This window comes from Ictalurus furcatus, chromosome 15 (assembly GCF_023375685.1).
Source record: "Ictalurus furcatus strain D&B chromosome 15, Billie_1.0, whole genome shotgun sequence".
Lineage (NCBI taxonomy): Eukaryota > Metazoa > Chordata > Actinopteri > Siluriformes > Ictaluridae > Ictalurus > Ictalurus furcatus.
Window position 1 is genome coordinate 13,937,891 of NC_071269.1, and position 21,489 is coordinate 13,959,379.

Consider the following 21,489-nt stretch of genomic DNA (forward strand, 5'->3'; position numbering starts at 1 on the left):
ACTAAATGTCTGGGAACATCGTCTGGGAACAATGGCAGGTTCAGTGCTTCCTGGTGGAGAACTGTTTAAAAGGAAAACTAGTCATTCTTACAGGGCTGACAACATTAAAATAGTTTTGGCTATACATTGTTCTTAATTGGTCTGTTACAGAAGATTGATATAACCTGAACGATAGCTTGATGATCTGAATCTGTTGGCAGAGGCAACCAGGTGAAATATGCTTGTACTTGGCAAGTCATGATACCATCAGTCTTCACAAAAGCCTCTAAACCACCAGCAACAAAACAGGCCCAAAGCATCAGTGATCCACCTCCATATTTCACAATGGCTAGCAGGTGCTTTTCTTTGTATGCAATCTCCTTTTGTTACCAATCAGACAAGGCTAGACACAGTTCTAATGGCTTGAGGTGTAGGCGCTGCATTTTGTGAGATGCATTAACAGCAGTTCGAAAAGATGCAGCAGATTAACTGATTACATTTTGGAATTGATCCAAACAGGGTCAAGGTCAAAGCACAGTCAAATGCCTGAAGTAATTTTTCCTCAATAGCTTCCTTCCTGTTTGAAGTGTATTGTAAGGGTATTTCAGGCATACAAATTAGTAACAAGACTAAACATGTTTAAAGGCAAGAGTTCCAGCAGACTGAGAGCAAATTAAAAAGTTGAATGTTTTTCAAGAATGGCAATTTGTTTTCATTTATTTTAAATATTCCTTATGGAACGTCAATCATTTTGGTACATATATATTTTGAGAGGGGGCACGTTGGATTACTGGTTGCCATGCAGTCCTTGTGCCTCCAGGGTTGGGGGTTCAATACAGGGCATCATTTAGGTACTCTGTGTATTTTATTGCTTTTCAAATAGAATGAAATGAAAAACCATGTGTTCCCTCTCCCTGTGTATTTTTATTTATTTTTTGCTGGGGAGAGGCGGACCTTAGTCTGCTTTTTATCTAGCTGTCAGTGCAGACCAGTGTTGCCAACTTAGCGACTTTTCAGACCCCTTTAGCCTCTTTTTTTTTTCCCAAAAAAAAAAAAAACGCCTAATGACAAATCTAGCAACTTTTTGGACAAACCTTAGCAACTTTCCAAATGTCTCCAATACTGTCCTGCAAGCGTGAAGTCTTACATTCCCGCTGCACTCACACCTCTCTCTGCGTCTGCTCTGTTCAGTGAGAGGCTGAGAGCTGGAGATTTAACAATGTCATGGATAACGAGACATACCCTTCGTCCCAATTTACATAATTCATATGCGAATGTTTTTAGAACGCAAGACGAATGTAATGCAGCATGTTTTACATGTAAAATAGTCCACGTTATTACAGCCTAGTTCTCTTGTTCAAAGTAGTTATAGTGTTCAGAAACATTTTTGATCATTCATGTTCAATACCTGTCTGTTATATAGTTTAATAAAAGTCATTAAAAATCATAAAAGTTATGAAAAGTAATTTAAAAAACAAAATAAAAAAAACAAATTATCTATCTATCTAAAACAGATTATAGATTAGGTTACAGATATAGATTTTATATAGAATATATATAATCATACCTGGTCTCACCCAATAAGAGGGGTGGGGGGGGGCATGCCACATGATAGGGGAGGCTTGGTGGGGGCTTTAGTTACAAAAGGTTGAGAAGCTGTGCAGTAGTTTGTCTTGCAACCTGCATTTAGAAAGTGTAAACTCGCCTGCATTGCACTGCTGGTGTTTTCAGTCCTAGTTGACCCTGATCTTTTGTTGTTAGTCTTCCCACTGCAGGAAGTTTACCATGACATACATAATACATACGGACATAACTGTACTCAAATACCCTGCGTACACAACAGGCACTGAAGTAATATGTTCCACACAGGGCATACATTCATACATATTTTATTTGCACAAGCAGGCATAGACAGTGCGGTCATGCATATATACATATATATAAGTGTGTGCAGCAGTCAGTTGGGATGCTGCTGTTAGGGTGTGTGTGCGTGGGTTAGTGGGTGGGCGGTTGAGTGTGAGAGCAAATTGATATGTTACCTGTTTGTGTCACAGAGAGAATCACATGACCTTATTCACTCTATATTTAAGTCACAAGACCTCCATAATATAGTGTGTGTGTGTGTGTGTGTGTGTGTGTGTGCGCGCATTCTCTTCACATTTCTAGCCATTTTACAATGAATCGGTTTGTATGGACTCGTACTATAATAGACAAAAGTTTAGATGAACATGAATTACTGTTTTTTTTTTTTTTTTCGTTTTTTTTAAACATTTTTTTAATTTTAGTTTTTTTTTTCCCCACACAGAAGGATTTTTATTAAGTAAGAATTGTGGACTAAGTGTCCAGATTGCAAGTGACGGTTGATAAAAAGTGTTTTTTTGTTTTGTTTTTGTTGTTGTTGTTGTTGTTGTTGTTTTACACTGGAGTTTTGAATTTACTGAAATATACAGTTTGAAATATATCGTAATATATATCGATATCGTAAAATATATTGTATATCGTATATTTGAAATATAAACCGTAAACTCAAATGTGACCCTGTGTACTGCTTGCCTTTTCAAAGCCAAACTACCGAGACTAGCTGGTGAAAGGATTGTAAGTTTGTACAGGCTTTAAAAAAAATTCTCTTCATTTTGCAGGACTGTAGTATTTACACATTTTCCATAACAATAAGTTAAAATATTATCTATTAGCAGTAAACTGTTCAACAGCATTCACATAATTACTATTGCATACTAATAATAAATGCCTACTTTGCTATTTAGTCTTAATGACTCTCACAAATATTAAAATGTTAGACAAGATACATCAAATATATATGAAAGTAATATACAAACTCTGCTCATGACCTTTTATATTGTTGTAATGGTTTTTTGCCATTTAGACCACAGAAGTTCTTGATTGCTCTTTCCTTCAAATCAGAACAACAAAAAAACATTAGTTCAGAGCTCTTTGTCTGAAGATTAGTTTTGAAGATAAATATAAGTACGGAAGTTGATGTCAACGTGTAAACGTTTTTAACAGCATTACTTGAAAGAAAATTAATTTAGAAATTAGTCAAAGCCATCACTTGCTCACTTTCTTATGAACTCTGGAAAGCTGGTTAGAATATATGAGAGATGAGAGATTTGAGATTTGTGAACATGTTTTAGGTTCCTGTATATTTTCATATAGGTTGTGTCATAGTTTTAATTCTTTACCTTTATGGTAAAATGGGGGAAATATTGAAAGAAAAAAACCCTAATATGAGTAGATGTGTTACACTTAATTTGCCTAGTTCTGTGTATACAGTAGCTAGCATGTGAAATGATTCATGTTCTCTTGGGAGTTTTTTCCCCTTTCATACACACATATGGATAGTCAATTTGAGAAAATAGGAAAATATAAGATAATATATAATTCCCCTCCGAATCACGAGACCATTTCTGTAATTTAATATAAATTAATATCCTGGTTTCGCTTGTTCTCTGTTTGTCATTCTGAATGCAGCATGCATCTGATATCTTTACAGAATTTTTACACAAAATCCCAAATTAAAAGAACAACTATTTCTTTGTGCCAGACTCAAAAGAGGGCTTTGGCTTTTTTTTCTTTTTCTTTTTTTTTTTTTAATTAAGCTCTCAAATCAGCAGCTTATATTTTTGGATTTGTCAAAAACAATGCTAATATTCAATGCGTAATATTCAGTTACGAAATGATATTTTCTATCAATGACATTGTTGACCACTATGTAAAATATTTATTTATAGACATATTAGACGATTTATTTTTAACATTTCACGTATAATGCTTTCTTTTTTTTATCACGATATTCCTGCACATTGACAATTCGTTTACTTTTTAATGTGTGATATTTTGAAAAAGTTCAAATTCATGCTTCAAGTAATAAAAAATCTAAAGGAGCTGGATATATTTTTGAATAACTTATGCATGAAAGGGTTAACATTCTCAGTGATCTACAATTCTGTGTGTTTGCATAGGCCCACATCTTTGAACAGTATTTTTAGCTCACTAGTTTCATTTCTTTTTTGCAAAATGGAATTGTTGGAATGAAAATCTAGATTTCTGCACACACACACACACACACGCGCACACACACACACACACACACACACACACAGACACACACACACACAGAGAGAGAGAGAGAGAGAGAGAGAGAGAGAGAGAGAGAGAGATAAACTGATGTCTAGTTTCTGTACATGGCAAAGTGGACATTAATATATTGTCCCATAGCTACATTAAAGAAACAATTCCCTTAATTAATGCTTGGCTTTAATCTGTACTGTTAGTTTAAATCAATGTACTCTGACCAGACTACAATGAAACCATTGATTTATACCGCTTACGGTATTATACACATTTGCTGTTCCAGATTAAATCATATTGATTAGACGAGTTTAGACAGCATGACTTTTGATATATAGTTCATTCTTAAATTAAAGCGTTGTTATTCAAAATACCATCGGCATAAATTACCACTTATTTATTACCACATATTTCTTTTATCTAATCAGAATAAAGCAGATATCAGTGATTTCATAAGCATATTGTGATTTACTGTACAGTTAAATGAAAGCACATGGCTGAATCAGAGGTGCTCGTCTGATCTGAATACGAAGCAGGAGGATTACTTTTGTTTGCTTTGTACTTGTGGAAAATACGTTTTTCAGTATCTTGTTGCAGCTGCAAGTGTGTGTGTGTGTGTGTGTGTGTGTATGTAGGATGTGTGTGTGTGTGTGTGTGTGTGTGTGTGTGTGTAGGATGTGCTCTATGGTTGTTGTGTTGGCAGCTGGGGGCTGATGCAGTATTCAGCTGTCTGCCCCTTACATTGAATTATGGGTAATGCATTGATTGACTGCCTGTGAACCAACCGCACAACCTGACAACATCCTCCTAGACTCAATCAAATGGCATGCGGGAGTGTAAGCAGGATTGTTTGGATGCGGGTGTCCTTGTGCTTCTTAAACACACACACTCCTGTTTTTTCTCCTGCCCCCAATGCAGTAAAGACTCCATGAATCAGAGGGTCATTCAGAGCAGCCGAATTGCACCGTCAGCTCTCTCTCTGTCTCTCTCATGCTCTCTTTTGCTCTCTCGCTCTCTCGCTCTCTCTCTCTCCCTCGCTCTCTCTCACTCTCTCTATCAGTCATGCAATGCTCTGTAAAATATGTTTCCTCTGTTATTCATTATTTGAATAGAAACATTGGGATTTAAACTTTTCCTTCTATTAAAAATACAGATGTCTATTAAACCTTTCTGATGATGAATATGTCGGTCCCCTTTACTTGTATACAGTGTAAACGCAGTGCCCACAGAACAATATCGATCTATGAAAAGGGAGTGCTTTTATTTTTTGGATGAACACGGAAGAAAGGAGTGGAGGAGAGATGATAGGGTGGGTCTCTTTTGTGTGGACAAATGACTGTAGAGGGATGGAAGGGGAGGAGGGGAGAGAGAAGCTGCATTCCAGGAGGGGAATAAAGACTTGGGGAGAGAGGACGAGAGAGCACGCATGTGATAAGTGCTTCTTTTATGTGCAGCAGCAGCAGTGAATGATTGACAGTGTTGGCATAGTTCCATCAGAGGACTCAGAGGACTGATTGGAGGTCATCTGCATGACTTACTGTATATGTACCAAATCCCGCTCCATGGTGTGCTAACATTTGCACACAAACACATCCCAAAGCGGAAATTGCACCAAACAGATCAGCCCTTTAGTGCTTCTTTTTCCTGAGCCTTTTACCTCATCCTGAGATTTCTCAGGCAGTTGATGAGTTCAATGGGAAAGAATTTCTGTCATTAAAACCGGGCAATACATACCATAATTCAAGACCGTACTAAGGAGGTCTTGTTGCCTAATGTATATTGTTGGGCTTATGACCCGAAGACACAAAATGACAAAAGTCTGGATGTATTACATGATTAATGATGGCAATCAAATCACAGCAGACTGTAAATTGTATTTTGTGATAAAAGTAAAGTAAAAGTAACCTGATAAAAACAAATTAAAAATAAAACTCCCAGAGTTCTGTGCTGAATGCTGGCTAGGTGAGGGAAAAAATGCTTACAGACAATGCTAGGTGAGTGAAAATAACAGGCTCACCCAGTATGTTATACTTGATGATCAACCGTTATCGGTTTTTGACCAGATGCATAAAAATAATAAAGCATACTTTATATACAGCTGCACAGAAGAACAAAACCTGCTCTCCACGGCAGTCTATGCAATCCAAGGTACATAATTTAACTAGCTAATAAACTAGCTAATGTTTTAAAGAACAAGCTTAGTAAGTGCATTAACAAATATACAGACACACACACACACACACACACACACACACGTGTGCTTTTCATGTCCACTGTGTAAACTATAGGGATAAATAAAATGGTCTGTATAAAATGTCCTGATTGATTAATACTAGTAGAGGTCAACCGATTGATCGGTTTTGCGGATTAATCTGCACCGATAACCGATTGCTGAAACTATCAGTTATCAGCAAAAATCCAAGCTGGATAGTTTTTCCCAGTTGCGTCCGTTGTGGAAGAGGTTGAGAAGGGTTTGATGTCGTTATACAGTACGAGAGCGGCCTCTAGAGGAGAAATAAAAACTATCGCTGACAAATTTTGTTGTGTCATTTGAAGTGGTTTTTTTTTTTTTTAAGTATTCATTTTGGATGTCTCTCTTTTTATTTCTTATTTAGTGTGTTACTGTTTGGTTCAGTTTGGATGTATGTCATTATTTACTTTAATATTCATTAATAGATAATATATATATATTAATATTTCTAGATTTATTTAATTTTTTAAAAGTACAGTACATTTTCATGGTACAGTCTGTACTGTTTATTTTTGAAAGTTTTTTGAAAGTATTTTACTTTGAGTATTATGTTTTCATTCAATATCAATTTGAAAAAATATCAGATGATTAATCTTTATTGGCAGGTACTGCCCAATTTAGTTATCAGTATCTGTAAAATTCACTATCGGTCAACCTCTACTACGTAGTATTAAAGAGTACCAAAACACATACTCATAATCAGTCTAAAAAATGGCATCGACGCATTTATTAATCATTATAACTGATCAATAAATATTGTTACTGTTAAATTGTTCATCTGGTGTAGCTATTCATTAATCTATTCATAGCTAGTGCCTGATGACATCTAAGCATGCAGAAGTGAATAATTTTGAGACTGGAGAAATCATTATAAGTTGCATTTTCAGTTGAATTTGGGGAAACCACTTGAAGCATTCACTGTGTTGAACTATTTCATTTGCTTTTGTTTGATTTGTTCATTGCAAACAGCTGAAAGTCTATACCTTTGGACAATGAACCTGATTTGCAATGGGGGTTGAATAATTTTGATTGCAACTGTATAGTGCACCCATGAAATCCTACAATGCACTGCTATAGATTAGTGTCCAAATGGTGCACCCTGCAGTGTAGAGAATAAGCATAATCCACTTTGCTGATTGTTGGGCATAGTATCTACTATTTCAGACAGTGAGTGGCTTCTCTAAACACTACTATTTCTCCACTTAACTGCATCTCAGATTTCGTATTCTTGTGCACATGGTGTGTTTTGAATGGGAAACTTGGCTAGATGTAGTATTAATAGTAGAAAAATCACTCTTGGTCAGAGCCTGCTCTATGTAGCGGAAGAGGCAGAACCATCACCTACTGCCTTGGTAAATGACGGATTTGAAAATAAGTGCTTATTACCTTTGTGCTTTTTATTTTTGCAACTATTATCAATACTTATGCGCACTATCTAGGGCAGTGGTCTCCAACCCTCTTCCTTGAGCTCTACCATCATGCGGGTTTCGTTTCCAACCAAAATCTAACACACCTGTTTTAGTTGATCAAGAAGATCTTAAGGCAATGATTAGATGGTCAGGTGGACACAGTTATGGTTGGAGCTAAAGTCATCAGAAGGTAGATCTCCAGGAACGGGGTTGATGACCACTGACCTAGGCTATAAATTTGTGTTTGCAAACAACCAGAGACAAAAGTAATGCAATAAAATTATACCCGTTTCTTTTAAAAACATCTTATTTAAACCTTAAGTAGTGGATTTAGTGATGTGCCTCTTCTGTTCAGTACCAATTCTTCCTGGCTTATGTTCTTGTTCCACACCATTTTACTAATGCTTGGCCTAGCAGCACTTTTTATGTCTTATTTTGACTGTTTTTGGAGATGTCATTCATGAACAATTTATTCTTTTTGAGTTGAATGAATCTGTGATTTTCATTTAGTTGCGGCTACACAATTACAAACCACAAAATAATTGTGGTAATTGAGCAAATCAAGGCTTTCCATACTGTATGTATACCTAACGTCATTGTTATCATAGGATTTTATATTAGTTATGTTTTATCTTGATTTGCCTGTGTGTGCGTGTTGTTGTTTTTTTTAACATTTGTGAATTTTGCAAGTCATATTTGTAACTGTGTGCATGATGAACCTGACCTGCGCCCTTGAGTCCACTCGGCCAATACTGAGATTCACTACCGTCTCTGTGGATCAGTAGATTCAGTGAGTTGAGTTAAGACTCGGGGGCGTGGGGTGGGGAGGAGGGGGTCGGCGGATAATTTCTAGTTTGCATGTGTACATTTTTGATCTGCAGTCATACTTGCACACCCACACAAGTCCCCAGTGCACAAAATGACTGCGGTGTATAGGTAAAATGATTTCACTGGTGCTGTTATTCTCAATTGTTAAGCCATTCTGTCATTGTGCGCTAGTGTCGATGCAGATAGAGAGTCATTAACAAAGGGGAGTTGTTGAAGCACAGGGCTTGGACAGCTACCAGATGAGGTACACGAGCCTGGACTGATCATTACATTACATTAGCACATGGTAAGAATATTTTAATGCGCGTTCAAATAGGATATGAAGATTTTCGGAGGTAACTATGTGCTTTTGTTAATGAGTGCAGTGCACTACACCGTGTAAACACTTCTGAGGGAGTGGAACAAAGCTCGTTTTGTATATTAACGCAGCATCAATCGTTAAAACTTTTTACATTTATTTACATTTATTGACACATTTTAAACACATTACATTTACACGCACACTTATTGAATAATCAGTGAACATTCACCAAGTGACTTAAAAGAAGAAGAAGAAAAAAAGCAGCAGCATTTCAGCTAGCACATCTGCACTGCGAAGGCTGACACAGAGAGAGATGGATAGAGGAAAAGTGATAGAAAACGAGTGAAATCTGGTATTCAACAAATCAGAGCTCCAGTGACAGATGCAGACAGTCCCAGCAGTAAAGATGTTGCGACAAACACACTTTATATACACAAGATAGCAGGCTGTCATTAAAACACTTTCTTAAGACACACTAGTGAGTCAGAGACAGGGAGAGAGTGAGTGAGGCTGGTGTGTGTGTGTGTGTGTGTGTGTGTGTGTGTGTGTGTGTGTGTGTGTGTGTGTGTGTGTGTCTGTGATAAATATGAAACCATCGGGTTTAGAGCTAGCAGGCATTTGGCTGGCCTTCCTCTCTACGCACGGCTACTCTTTACAGTCTAATAAATAGACAATTGCCTTCACCACACTTATTCCTACTGCCTCTTTGTGTGTGTTTTCTATACTTTTCTGCCCCTCGCTCCTCTTCCACCACTTCTTCCCCTTCTGGTATCAGCATTTTTTGTTGCCTCCTCTACACCCACTACTGCATGTGGTTCTCATCGTCTTTTCTGTTTCCTCTTTCTCTATCTCACTCCATACGTCTAGAACTTCACCCCCCCCCCCGCCCCCGCCATCTCTCTATCTCTGCTTAGCTGTCCACACAGCCCTCTCTGTGACATTGACCCCCCCCCCCCAACACGCACACAGTGTGACAGTGGTGCAAGTGAGACATGAGACTTGTATGCTGTAAACAATAACGTTTTTTTTTTTTTTTTTTACCATTTCAGTTTATTTAAGTGTTAATGGTATCACACTTTTAACAGCAGAATAATGGGCCTCATTTATCAGTCTTTTATTTAAGTTGTGTGCAAATGCTTTCGTAGGACAAACTGAACTACTGATTCACAACAGTCTTGGTAATGCTGATTTTCTTCACACACGTGCATATGTTGATAAAAGCCAGTTCATGGCACAACTGATTTACATTTGGTGAAACCTTCATGAAAGACGAATTCACATTCACAAACTGTGAAAGAACACCTCCTAAGAGTGTTGTGTGCTAAATCTCATAGCACCTGGCTACCACAGATGCACACATTAACTCTTCCTACTATTATCCTAATCGAATGGCTAGTCTGATTTATCTTAATTTATAGTTTTGGTTTTTTTTCTTTAAGTCATTAACATGAAATGACCAAGATACTGTAAGTAAGTTATTTAAAGGTGATGGTGGCAAGGAACAACTCCATGAGAGAGGATAAGACAGAAACCTTGCGAGGAACCAGATATAGAAGGGTAACCCAATCTCCTCTGGGTGACACCAGGTAGTAGGAGTTTGAAACTTGTGAAGTTGTGATGAATTACAGGGACAGGAGTGTAACCTGGTCTCAATTCCGACAACGTTAGCTCACACAGTCAGTTAGTGTAATGGGGAAAATGGATATTTGGGAATATATATATATATATATATATATATATATATATATATATATATATATATATATATATATATATATGTATATGTATGTATGTATGTATATGTGTGTGTGTGTGTGTGTATATATATATAATATATATATATGTATATATGTATATATGTGTGTGTATATATATATATATATATATATATATATACACACACATACACACACACACACCAGGCTTTGGTGTGGCATATATATATATATATATATATGTATGTATGTATGTATGTGTATATGTGTATATATATATATATATATATATATATATGTATATGTATATATGTGTGTGTGTGTGTGTGTGTGTGTGTGTGTGTGTGTGTGTGCGTATATGTTTTTGTTTTAACCAGTAAAGTGTCACGTTACAAAGTGATTTCGGAAGCAAGCGCAGATATTCAGACATTTAATAAACAATAAACACAAACAAAGGACTCTACAACAAACATACAAAATACTGTTGCAAAAACTAAATACGGTGGCATAGACAAAAGCATGGATAGACGATAATGTGAGACAAAGAAAGCAGTGCAAACAGTGGCATATATACTAGAGTGCTCATTAACCGAAACGTAAATCAGGTGCAGGTGGTCATGTGACACTGATGAGTATGGTGCAGTGGCTGCTGGGAAATGAAGTCCAGACTTCCCTTCTTGAGACATGACAGAACCCCCCCAAGGGCGCTTCTCCTGGAGCACCCAAAATGCACTCCCTCCCTCTGGCGGTCCTGGCCCCCTGGGCAAAATGTCCCCAGCTGAACCAGGAGACAGAGTGCCGTCCTCAGCGGAGCAAGGAAGCAGCGCGATGTCCTGAGTGGAACAGGTAAGCAGAGCAACGTCCTCAACGGAACAGGTAAGCAGAGCGGCATCCTCAGCAGGGCTGGAACCTACCTCTGCGGGGCAGGACAGCAGGAGAACTTCCTCAGCAGGACAGAAGAGGGGAGCGATGTTCTCCGCGAGTCCCGAGGACAGCTCCAAGATTTCCGTGAGGCCATAGAGGGGAGCGAGTTTCTCCACGAGGCCAGAGAGGTCAGCGAGTTTCTCCGCGAGGCCAAAGGGAGGAACGATGCTCTCTGCGAAGCATGAGGGGGAAACGATGCCCTCCGTGGAGCAGGAAGGAGGAGTGACATACGGCGCGCAGCACAGAAGAGGAACGAGGTCTTCAGCGGAACATGGAGGCAGACCGATGTCCTCAGCGAAGCAGGATGGCAGAGTGACGACCTCAGCCAAGCAGGATGGCAGAGCGACGTCCTCAGCCGAGCAGGAAAGCGGAGCGACTTCCTCAGCCGAGCAGGAAGGTAGAGCGACGTCCTCAGCCGAGCAGGAAAGCGGACCGACGTCCTCAGCCGAGCAGGAAAGTGGAGCGACGTCCTCAGCCGAGCAGAAAGGCTGAGTAGTGTCCTCTGCTGAACAGAAAGGCTGAGTGGCGTCCTCAGCCAAGCAGAAAGGCAGAGCGACGTCCTCAGCCGAGCAGGAAGGCAAAGCAATGTCCTCAGACGGGCAGAAAAGCGGAGTGCCTTCCTCAGCGGAGCGGTAAAGCCGAGCAATGCCCTCAGCTGTGCAGAAAAGCAGGGCGAGTTCCTCAGCGGAGCAGGCAAGCACAGTGGCATTGTTCGTGGGTTTGGCGAACAGAGGGGAGCACTTGGGTGTGTTGGGACATGGAGCAACGTCTTCAGCCAACCAGGGCAACTGAGCGACGTCCTCAGCTGATCCGAAAGGCTGAGCGGTGTCCTCAGACGAGTAGGGAGGCTGACTTACGTTCTCCGCTGACTCCATTTGCTGGACTAGATCCAAAATAGGGGAGGGAGGGTGGGAGATGGTGCCAGCCCAGTTAACAGGCTCCCACTTGTACCCGGACTCCTCCATGTCCTCCTGCTGCTTACGTAACACAGCTTGGTACTCCTCCTCCTGTTGGTGTAGCGTAGCGTAGTTCTCAGCAAACATAGGTGGCAGAGTGAAGCCCAGTAAAGGGGTTGACGCTAACATTCTCTGATGCTGAGCAGGAAAGCAAGGTGTGTAAATGTCTATATGAGTTCCGTAAGTTACGTAAAAATGATTTGAGCAGAGCACAAGGACAGCTAACGTACTTTGCATGGCACTGTAGCAGCTAAACCCATACAATGATTTGTGCCCACCTTGGCCAAACTAGCCTAGTGTTGTGTTAGATAGCCAAAATATTTTTGTTGTTTTTTTTAAATAATTTATATGTCTGGTAGTTCTGCAGTGACAACACCCAAAGGGAAGTTTTATAATAAATCCAACTTTTTGTTAAATTTTGTCAAATTTTCACATTTTTTAAGCAAATAGCCCTAAATGCAAAAAAAAAAAAAAAAATTGTATGGAAACTATTTATGTCTATGTCTATTTAGAAGTACATATTTAAGAGTTTTTTGAAGGAGAAGAATCTAGGCTCAGCTGTGGATGATTAACAGCCCAGCTAACGCCACGTTACAGGATAAGTGTACTTAGCTCATACAGAAGAAAGCTGAACAGTACTGACTGTGCTGAAAATCTACAGGGATAGGCATACATTGAAATGCACGTCTCAGGGGCATTCAGGTGGAGGTATTTACTGTGTCAGGAAATTAGATTGTACGCGCCAGTATCCCTAAGCAGGAAGAATCACAGCAGGAGTAGTGTATTAAGATGTCATTAACTAATTCACATCATACAGCCATACCCTCTGCCCCCCACTGTATGGCACTGTATGTGTATTTGCACACATTCATACTTGTACTGTATAAAGACTGAATGGTATAGTGAATCACTGCTGTACAGTGCTCTCTACAGGCAGCATTGTTGCTTTTCTGCTGTACTTTCAGAACAGACTACAAGAAGTCATAACTGCCATAGACTTCAATTTAAACATTGATTTTTTTTATCCCACATTTTATTGTGCATCCTAACCAGAAAATGATTGCTTCTCCAAAACTCTATACATTAGCGTAGTGCGTATGTCAAATGGGTTTAAACTGTGTAATCTGCCTTTGCAGATGACTCTTCATCAGAAAGTGGGAGTGGCAACGGCATCCACAGCATGACCCCTCCGTCTATGGGTGTGGTGTCTGGGAGTGACGGTGCAGTGGCTGGACCAGTGACTGGGTCATATAATCAGGTTAACGGAAATAGGACAGCTGTGCCACTGGATTTCAGCACGACTTCCTCCTCATCCTCAGAAGAACAGCAGCCGGTGAACCTGAGAGAGCGAATGAGTCAGGCCCTGCCCACTGCTGCAGCCATGCTAGCCACATTCAACCCGGAGCACTCGGAGGAGTTTCGCCGAAAATATCACAAACCGCCACTGGCCTCAGAGCTGCGCCTTGACCGAGACATCAGGGACTACGCCAACAAGGTCCATACACACACACACACACACACACACACACACACCAATAAACACATACACAGGTTTTTTTTTTCTGTATTTGTGAGGACCTTCCCTATGACATGATCACTATAGCTAATTAATGGTATGCCTGCACTTAATCCAAAACCTAACCTTAACCTCAGTAACCAGAGGGAAATATTTTGGCTATTTTTTTTTCTTTCAAATTAAATTTCTAAAAACACCATATTTTTTTATGAGGGCCATGTGATTGCGACAACATTTGTGAGTCCTTTTTGGTCCTGACAAAAGGCTTAACGCGCATCCTGCACACATAAACACATCCATCAAGGCTTACAGTCGTCCCGGTTATTTTGAAAGGCTAGTAGTGGCAATTCAAGTTTACTGGAATTGAGGTATAGTCTTAAAGATATTGTATTATTCTTCTCAGGTGCTTCATCAAGAACTCACGATCTGACAAACCATTTTCTTGATTCTCTCACACAACACAAATATACACTGTTATTGTCCAATATGGCTACAATGTTGCACTCTTCCTTTTTAAACACCATCTTCATCGATTATTCCTACTCAATTGAATGTGTGTGCACGTGTGTGTGTGTGTAGTCTCCTCAGTACAGTTCAGGAAGCTATGACTCCATAAAAATGGAGATGTGCGCCGAGGACCTGACAGTCACTCGCTCTCAGGCTGCCGATGATGACGATGACGATCACGATGACCACGATGACAGTGACAAGATTAACGACACAGAGGGAGTGGACCCAGAGAGGCTGAAGGCATTCAATGTGTGTAAATCATGAATGCATAAGTACACTTTACTGAAAATTTACATATCGACCTCATACCTCCTTCTGTGTCTGTGTTAGATGTTTGTGCGTCTGTTTGTTGATGAGAACCTGGACCGCATGGTGCCCATCTCCAAGCAGCCAAAAGAAAAGATCCAGGCCATCATTGAATCCTGCAGTCGCCAGTTCCCAGAGTTCCAGGAGCGTGCACGCAAGCGTATCCGCACCTACCTCAAATCCTGCCGCCGCATGAAGAAGAACGGCATGGAGGTACAATCTTATAACACAGACGCACATAAATACACACTCAAGACATTCCTCTAAGGGCTACAGTAATATATAATAATGATCATATAATTTCATGGTCCCATTGCTTGTATAATGTAGTGAGGCATTCAGAGTGGCAGCTCTTTCTTTCTATCAAATACTGACCCCTTGTGGTAATTATACTAGATGCTACAGTAAGTGTTTTTTTCCACTTAGCACTATGCTAACAATGATGTGAAAGAATAAATTTGTTGTCTTTTCTTGTTTGAGCAGTGTGTTGATGCTCTTTTGAACTTATTATTCATGGAAATGTGTGTGTTGTATCAGACCCGGCCCACGCCACCACACTTGACCTCAGCGATGGCAGAGAACATTTTAGCTGCTGCTTGTGAGAGTGAAACGAGAAACGCTGCCAAGAGGATGCGGATGGACGTCTACCAAACACACGTCAGTAACTCTGTGTGTGTGTGTGTGTGTGTTGGGAAGGAATGACACCTTTCTTAAAGAGTTGTATTGAGATTCCACATAACATTGATGTGTTAGATTAGCGAAGCCAACATTATGGAGCATATTCAGGACTCAACTACGAGCTAGACACTATAATAAATTAACGATAGGGTTTAAACCATTTGCACAGTTGGATATTATAAACTAAACTTTTCATGAGGGTGAACATGAACTTGCATGTTCATGCTTTCCATTAGATCAGCAAATTAAGCAATACTGTAGTGTAGGACTGGTTGAGTATCTTAAATGGCCAGGCAGACACTCTGTGGTTCAAATATGTCTTTGCTGTCCCTGAACTGCCCAAACCATCTCCAGTGGAGTTGCAAATCAATGAATGTCAGCTGTTTTTATCAAAGTAACTGAATTCTTAGTCATGAACCATCCATCCATTTTCTGTACCGCTTATCCTACAGTACACAGGGTCGCGGGGAGCCTGGAGCTTATCCCAGGGGACTCGGGGCATGAGGCAGGGTGTCAACCCATCACAGGGAGTCATGAACTGATTTTCCAAAATTCCTTGTGCAGAAGCTTCATTCTTCTGTTGATTCAAAAATTATCCCAATGTCAAAAGAACGGCATTTTGTACTGGCAAAATGTTTGAATGATAGAGCTGCGGCAACAACTGTGGGAGTATGATTTCCTTACTTGCTATCTGCAGAAATCCTGCCAGCAGGATGAGATCACCACCCTCTTGAAAGTGTTGTTGCTTCTATGAAACTAGAGACATCAGGATAGGATAACTAGTAGCAGTGTTGGCTTACCAGTGTGGACCATTTATTTCTATCAACATACTGCTATGCAAATTCATTGGAAAATGTAAAGTCCTGCTGGCTTGGGCATTGCTTATACTGCCATTTGGTATATAGGTTAATTTTTTTTAGGAGTGTACAGCATGGATGTAGATATATTACTAGGTAGGTATCACTACAGCCAGTTAACGGGGCTTATTTAGAGGCATCAGTACCACAGAGACTTTTAATCAAATCTGGTAGAGGAAAACTGCCAGTGAATTGAAGTGTTATGACTGATAGGAGAAACTCCGTCTGGATGGTTCTGTGATGATAATGTCTGTCTGCATCTGACACACAAGGTATAAAGCCATAATTATTGGCTCCTCTTACCGTGACTGAAAGGAAAGAGGAAAAACATTGGCAGGGGGATAGCCACAGCTCTTATTACTCATTTAAGTAATGATTGATGAACATGTTCTGAGGGGAAAAAAAAGGTTTTCTGAGATTTTATTTATTGGACTGTGTAAGAGTTCTGTTCAGTACTGTGTGTGCCTGGTTTAATAGTGAATGATTGTAAATGTATGAAATCGATTGTGTGTCTGAAGAATGTTTCTTCCTTCCCTTAGGAGGATCAGATAGCTCTGGAGAAGGCTGTCTCTCGTGAGCCGGTGCCTCTGACCCACTCTGCATATTCTCTGGCAGCTTCTGCTTACTCCCAGGACCAACTGTACATCAACGGAGGCCTTGGCTACAACTACCGTGCTTTCGCTGGCTTGGCGGGCAACATGCAGCACCCAGTCTCTCTCACGACCCCTGCTGCCCAGACCAATGGTGAGAATGAGACCGCATGAACACAACAGCACAGTTTTCTTTTAGGAATGTTGTCTAGATTAAAAAATTTCAATGGGTTCTCTTCGGACACTCTCTCATTCTCTTTTTGTAGGACCTACCGATCTCAGTATGAAGTCTCTGGCTTCAAACTCATCTACGTCAAGCACCAACAGTCTTGGGCGGAGTGCAGGAGGAGGGACCTCTGCTCAGCTCAGCCATACTGAAGTGACAGCAGTGCGTCAGCTGATCGCTGGCTACCGCGAATCAGCAGCCTTCTTACTTCGCTCAGCCGATGAGCTGGAAAACCTCATACTACAACAGAACTGACCTGTACACTCTCCCTCTCATCTCATCGCCACTTTCTATCTCTCTCAGTCTGCCTTTTATCTTTAACTCTCGCTCCATCACCTCAGGTCTCTATTTGCTAGCCTCACTCTCATCGTCATTCTCAGAGGCATGCACATTTGAAGATATCAGGAGAGATGATGAAGCATTGATCAGTATGCTGGCACATTCAGATCGCCTACAAAGAGAAACAAAGAAAGGGGGCTGATGAAGACGGGAGCATGCTGCAGTGCTGTAGTGCTGTGTTGAAGAAGAAGAAGAAAACACTGTTCCTGTGGGTGGGTGGCTGGCCTTGTGAATCATACACCTCTCCACCTCCATGCCCTTAAGCCCATTAACTAAAACAACTCCTTTAATCTTTTTCCCTTTACACTCCCTGCTTTCGAGAGCCACTAATTTCCTGATTTTTGTTCTTTTGTTTTTTTTCTTTTTTTTTTGGTAATCTGCTTTTTCACAGGAGGCATTATGTAGTGCCAGTACTCCTGTTTATTATTAAACGAAGACACATTTGAGTTAAGTTGAAGGAAGATACCTGAAAAGAAATGAAAGTTTAAAGAGAAAACAACAAATAAGACCTTTACATTCGCTGTACATAAACGCGCTCTGTTCTAAAGCACTTTTTTTTTTCACTCGCTCTGACCTCTCCTCCCTAACACTGCTTTTGCCGTAGGGAGAAAATTGTGTAACTTATGCATACAAATACAGGTGGAGCTCACCTGGAAATACCTCAGCCTGTCCAAATCCTCTGTGTCCCAGTTCACGTTTTCTGTCTGAGGGAGAAGAATCCCTCCTTCTAGTACTACCTTATGCGTCCAGTGCCTCTCCAGGATCTAAAAGAGGGCATGCATATGGAATGTGAGCTTGGTTTGTTTCTAGTTATTTATTTTATTTTATTTTTTATTTTTTTGCTTCTATAATGTAATGTACATATTCAATTCACCAGAAGGTATTGATTACAGAAATACACTGAAATGAAATACACTGGAAATGGAGGATTAGACTTAATGGAGTGTTTTGATCAGGTAAAGATCTCTGCTTTAATGATTGGGTCTTTTGGGGCCTCTTAAAGCATTTCAACTATGGATGCCAATTCTATACTCCACTACCTTTCTTTTGTAATGCCATTCTTCTGAAGTCACCTCTTCTTTCATGCACATGTCTGGAGCAATGGAGGGAGCGTGATGAAAGGATGGAGGAAGGATCTGTTAGTCTTTTTATCTGTTGACTTTTTCTCAAAGGCCATTAATTCCACTCTGCTGCTAAGTACTTGGACTTTTACGCCACAGACCTGAAACCTCAAGCCTCCTGCACAACCAGAGCACCTCAACCTGGGATAAAAAACAAACAAAAGACCAACAAAAAGCAAAAAAAAAGAAAAAAAAAGAAGAAAAGGTCCTGAAACAGACAGTGGAAGTTTATTCATTTGAATGCTGAGAAAGAGAAATTACTGCCATATTAGTTTCCTGCATTCACATCTTGTTAGTGACCTGTATCATCGTTGAGGGTTGAGTTTGCTTTGCAGCTGCGTTTTGTTTCGCTTGGAGTTTAAATGCATGCTTAGTTCCTGAGATCAGTAGAGGTCTGCTTCTCTATCTGTGGCACGAGAGCTTTCACATGCTCAAACATGCACACATTCCCTTACATGTGGAGTCTCTGGGGGAAATGAATCTTCAGAGGGAGAGAAGAGAAAATGCAAGCTGTTTTAGTTATTAGTGAGGTAGACTCGTGTTGGGCCTGACTGACTGGTGTGTCACTGTAATTTGCTCCTCATTGCACACTGAGGCAGTGCTGCTCTGCCACTGTGGAGCTCTGTGTGAAAGCTTGAGGTTGCACTGCTAGTGAGGAGCAAGAGGAAGATAACTGCAATGCAAAAGATAATCAAATGCGTTCCTGGTCCTAAAGGAGAGAGTTGGATGCGTAGAGACTACCATGACCTGTAATGAGGGGCAAGCACTGAAGTGAGTTTCCATTGTCTAGCATTAGTGGGATCTTGCATTAACATTGACAGTAGACATATAAAATAAAGGCGGTAATGGTGGCATAATGTAAAATAGATCTTCAGTGAAGTGTGTGTAGGTTTTACATCGTGCTTTCTGCCCAAGTATAGTCATTGCAGATATGTTGTTGTAGTAATACAATATCCAGCTGGCTCAAACCACTATAAATATGGGAGAAATACTGCATGTGTTACATTCTGTATGCTAGTCTGGGTAGATCTGCGCATTTTAACTCTCTCTCTCGCTCTCAATTATTGGTAGTGACAAGGATGAGGAAATATGCAAAATGACCAGTCCTCTCCTCACTGTGCTCTTGTCTTACTGTGGCTGCTTGGTTTTAAATTTTAAGGTATCCATCCCCCTTGAGTCTACGGGGTGTGATGTTTTGATCCACTCATTTAGTTCTTCCCACTCATTTACTTTAAGGGAATAGCAGTGTAGATGTCCTCAATTTTTCTTTGAATCAAAAAAGCCTTGTTGCGTTGCAGTTCAGCTTCTTGATTTAATGTTTGTGGTGTTCCTGTTAACAGCATTCTCTGTGATGTTCTAGATAAGAAGACCGCTCATAAGTGATCTTTGTTAATATCTTTTACTTTTGCTGACTAATTCTCTCTCCTTTTCTGCTCAGTCCTTACATTAAAGCACTAGAGACTGATATAAAGGCTGAGTACGAGGACTGATATCTTGCTCTCCTGTCTTTCTGTCTCCATCTATCCCTCCTTTGCTCCCACTGGTTCGGAGCGATGGAGGGATGGGTCCTGATGCTTATTAAAATCACTCAGACACTGCTGAATTTAGACTAACCTCACATGCCACTAAGTTCTGCTCCGGTTGCTCAGAATTTGAAATTGTGACAGTTCTACATTTGTAATATAGGCAATGGACCGCTAACGTTATTTGTGGAAAGATTGTGAGATTATATGGGGAAATAAAAGGCACGCTCATTCACCCATCTGGGAATTTTCTCCCTCCAGCTCCCTCATGGATGGCAACTTTCTGGATACAAACTGTAAAAACAAGGCAAACGACAATCTTGGAAAAGGTGTAATTAGTTCGGTTAGATTTCCCTTCTCCGTGTGCGGCTATTGTTTACAGTGCGTATGGGAGAATATGGGGCGATTTAGCCATAACCTGAGCATCTCTGACATCTCGGCCTGGCCCTTCTCACTACCTGTGGAGGACTCCTAGTGGCCCACTGTCAACACCTTCTTGTATGATTTCTATTTTTATTATAATTGTCATGGTTGCAGTTATTATTTTTTAATTCTTTTTGTATTACAAAGTGGTCTTTCTACAACTGTTTTGTACAACACCAACATCACAAGTGAAGTTTTGTCTACACATTCCAAGGAAGGATGTCAATATATGAAGCAATCAAGTGGACCCAAGTCATCGAGCATGTACGAAGGACAGCCCACCTAAGTGCTCTATACTACTTTAAATAAAAAATAAATAAAAAAACAATCAGAAAAAATTGCTGAAACTAGAGGCTTTCAGACAAAACAACAAGTGTGCACTATGATGTACATGTACATTTCCCACAGTGATCTTGGGTTACTTGGTGTGGCTTCATTCACTTCTGACCCTGCAAAGGCAAAGTGCGTTTACTTTGTAAATAAGTTGCTGACAGCACTGGTGTGAACGGTTTTTCATGTTGGTACATTTTCATATAAATAGTATTACAACCCCAACTTTATACCTCATACTGTATCCCTTATTACCCAACATACTTTTTTAAAAAAAAAAATGGGTCAGTTTCAGTTTTTTTTGTTGTTTTGTTTGTTTTTTTTGTTGTTTTTTTTTTTTTGCTGAAACTGCACTTTGCCTTTGAGGAGCTGCGTTTATTGAAATTAGCACTTCATTTGTTCAGCTACAGTTGATGTCCATTGTGTACATATCTAACCCCCCAGTCTGCATATTTACGATATGCCTCCAGGGCCTTCAAGCTTTGTTTTATGTTATAGCTGGATTTTGGCACACACAGCCAGGTCTAATTTGACCTGTCTACATTACATGTGACCTCTTCAAGGCACACTGACAATATATAGGCTTGTACAGTGTAAACACACGTGCTCACATATACA

At 40.1% G+C, this 21,489-nt stretch overlaps 1 protein-coding gene across 1 annotated transcript in view; it reads left to right on the top strand.

Moving 5' to 3' along the window:
- Window positions 1-20,555, top strand: part of nol4lb (nucleolar protein 4-like b) — a 105,737-nt gene extending 85,182 nt beyond the window's left edge. Inside the window, exons 6-11 of the mRNA XM_053642665.1 lie at window positions 13,589-13,947; window positions 14,548-14,727; window positions 14,809-14,997; window positions 15,322-15,441; window positions 16,859-17,063; window positions 17,176-20,555. Coding sequence (XP_053498640.1) covers window positions 13,589-13,947; window positions 14,548-14,727; window positions 14,809-14,997; window positions 15,322-15,441; window positions 16,859-17,063; window positions 17,176-17,390 — 1,268 coding nt within the window. The 3' untranslated portion in view covers window positions 17,391-20,555. The remainder of the gene's footprint in view (window positions 1-13,588; window positions 13,948-14,547; window positions 14,728-14,808; window positions 14,998-15,321; window positions 15,442-16,858; window positions 17,064-17,175) is intronic.
- Window positions 20,556-21,489: the final 934 nt, after the last annotated feature.